The sequence below is a fragment of the Drosophila albomicans genome, chromosome 3, assembly GCF_009650485.2.
Source record: "Drosophila albomicans strain 15112-1751.03 chromosome 3, ASM965048v2, whole genome shotgun sequence".
Classification (NCBI taxonomy): Eukaryota; Metazoa; Arthropoda; class Insecta; order Diptera; family Drosophilidae; genus Drosophila; species Drosophila albomicans.
In genome coordinates this window covers 2314791-2317774 of record NC_047629.2, presented here as the reverse complement: position 1 = coordinate 2317774, position 2984 = coordinate 2314791, and the positions used below count along the sequence as shown (strand labels likewise).

The following is a 2984-nucleotide window of genomic DNA, read 5'->3' as shown; positions in this document are numbered from 1 at the left end:
ACATTCCGATAGTTCATTTGCCAATTGGCGAGCTTTAAGATCAATTTAAAATATATGTAAAGACCACAACACAATCAACGTACTATCTAAATATGAGGTCTTCCCTAATCGCGTCTTTACTTGATGTAATGTCACTAACCTCAGTTCGACTTTAGCTTATTTGATATATATACCTAATAACATAACAAAAAACAAGCTGTATTTTGTACCAACAACATTAAATCTATTTTTCCCTGTTTTAGTAAAAGTTTTGAAAGATCAAAATAATAAAATGTAATAATGAAATATAATATATGTACATTCATAATAAAAATAATTTTTTTAATTTGCAAAAACTGGATTGTTTTACAAATATATAAATACATAGGAAGCCGCCGAAGCTTAAGTCAATATTCTAAAACTTTTCATATAGCAAATGTAGGTTGAGAACTTAAAAATCAAAACTGATTTCTAGTTTCGATTTCAGAAAAACGCTCTCAACTTTTAATCAGTGTACATAGAAAGAAAAGAACACAAAAAAGAGTCCACGGCTATAAACTACCCTGTTTGAAGTAGAAATGTTCATGGAAACATTACAATCAATTTCTTTGAAACCTCCTAAACAAATTTTTAGAAACTAAAAAGATTGTTGATCTCTCATACATTTTAAAAGATTTCTTTTAGATAAGATTAACTAAAATTTCACATTTAAATTTAAATGAAGTTCCGAAAGTGTTTGTTAACAATACCATTGATACAAAAAAGGATTTCATTAATAATATCAATGAATTAAAATCATCTTGAAACATTATAAAGCTCTAAGAGCATTTACAATACATTCACATACTAAGACAGACAAACTCTCAAACATAACTAATAATCTCATTACACATACACTGTTAACATTTGGAATACACATATTTGTATATAGATTAAAACAAAATTAATCAAAGCTTTTAAGAGAGCAATAGAGAACTTTCACGAAAAATATTTTATATTTTATTATTCAATGTCTGCAATGAACAGATTCAGTTCTCGCGATCGCTTTGAGTGTGTCACAAGTAAATTCAACGCAATCTCTTCAACATGATTGTTGAAAGTCATTTTGCACTATTCGTCATTATATTGCTTTTGGGAAAAACATATTGTAATGACGTCAACTATGACAAAATTTTAATAGCATCTCAACTCAAGTTGGACAATTTAAAAGAAATAATTAGCAGACTAAACGAAACAGAGACTCTCAAGGTTAAAGAGCTAAATCAATGTATTGCAGATGCAAAAAGTTTGGAGCTTAACAAAACAAATTTAGAAAGTGGTTTGACAAATATAACCGAAATTCTTAAAAAAGAATCGAAACGCGTTTATGATAATAATAGAACTCTTAATGAGACCGAAAATAATTTGGCTTTAAGTGAAAAGGCTATTGTGATATTAGAACGCGATTTAAAATCAAATAAAACAGCTTTAAATTATAAAATAAACGAACTGAATGGCAACATACAAATGGTTAACGATATGAATAATAAAATTGGAAAACTCAATTCTACCATTAAGGAACTCAATGAAAAGGTCCGTCAAACTGAAAATAATCTCACTACCGTAGATATAGATCTTAAGAAATGTGAAGCAGATATTGCAAGAGCTAATAAAACAATTGATGAAAAGAATAACGAAATAACCGAATTAATAAATCAAATTAACTCATATGAAAATACGATATTGGAATTGAATAATAATTTCACCTCCTATGCGGATTGCTGCATAGCCACCAGTTGTGAAATGTTTGGGAGTTCGACTGATGTCCATATCATAAATGTATCTGGCGTCGGGGCCTTCGAGGTGTTATGTAATGGTAAAGAGCATGGTCCTGGCTGGACTGTCATTCAAAGACGCATCAATGGCAACGTTGATTTCTATCGCAACTGGACTGAGTATCGAAATGGATTCGGCGTTCTCCAGAACGAGTTCTTTATTGGATTAGAAAAGCTGCATCATATGACAGTAGCTGAGCGACAAGATATTTACATTGAATGCGAGGACTTCAATGGATATTCATTTTCTGCGAAATACGACAATTTCACAGTGGGCAGCGAAACAGAATTATACTCACTTAATTCCCTGGGTACATGGTCAGGCAACGAGGATGACCAAGATTTACTAAGCGAACACGTGGGTGAAAAGTTTAGCACCTATGATCGGGACAACGATAGTGATGTTGACGACAATTGTGCCGAGACTCTACACGGCGCCTGGTGGTACATCGATTGTGCACTAGCGTAAGTTAACCTTATGTTAATTACATACAAACAACACTCCATTAATCAATGTTTATATTGTGTTTCCAGTAACTTGAATGGACGCTATCCGAAAAATGCCCATGAGAGCAAGGAGGGCATCTTCTGGTATGGCAAAACTGAGAGATATCTGAAATCAGTTCAAATAATGATACGACCAAATAGACTATCAGCTTCGAAGACGTAATTTTAGTTCATAAATATAATAACAACATGTTGATAACTTCTTGATTCCAATAGCCAAACGAATACAAAATTTTGATTAAAGTTTACATTTTCTTTATGTACATGTTTGACTTTAAATTAATCTCATTTGCTCTATTAAATATGCAAATCTGTTTCGAAATCTATGTTAATTGTAGAACAGAATATTGATTTTCCTATCGCTGTTGGTGTGCATTAAACGTTGTGATGTCATAGGCAAAAATTAAATTTTCAAATATTACAGGTCATATTTCAGCAATACAAAATTAAATTCCAGAAATTGGGAACCAAATTTTAATTTAAACAAGCAAGAGAGCGAGTGTGCGCATTTACTTTAAATATTACACTTATGTGATTAGCGTTAATAAAAACATATCACAAATAATATTTATAAATATTTATCTAACCTTGAATCTCTCCAATGAATATAAATAACGAAAATTAAATTAAATTAAATAGATCTTACTAATCGCATATTCTAATCAAACACAGCAGATGAGCCGT

The 2984-nt window shown here is 31.0% G+C and overlaps 1 protein-coding gene across 1 annotated transcript; it reads left to right on the top strand.

Moving 5' to 3' along the window:
• Positions 1–1005: 1005 nt before the first annotated feature.
• On the top strand, positions 1006–2563 carry LOC117571228 (angiopoietin-related protein 7-like). The gene is made up of 2 exons (XM_034253275.2): positions 1006–2258; positions 2328–2563. Exons 1-2 carry the CDS (start codon positions 1066–1068, stop codon positions 2461–2463), a joined length of 1329 nt encoding a protein of 442 aa, XP_034109166.1. The 5' UTR covers positions 1006–1065; the 3' UTR covers positions 2464–2563.
• The last annotated feature ends 421 nt before the right edge of the window (positions 2564–2984 follow it).

What these genes read in the sequence shown, in the direction of transcription:
- LOC117571228 (XM_034253275.2), top strand. Translation starts at nt 1,066, where the DNA reads ATGATTGTTGAAAGTCATTTTGCACTATTCGTCATTATATTGCTTTTG. An exon ending in TACATCGATTGTGCACTAGC is followed by an intron (nt 2,259 to 2,327) that starts GTAAGTTAACCT and finishes TTGTGTTTCCAG; the next exon opens with TAACTTGAATGGACGCTATC.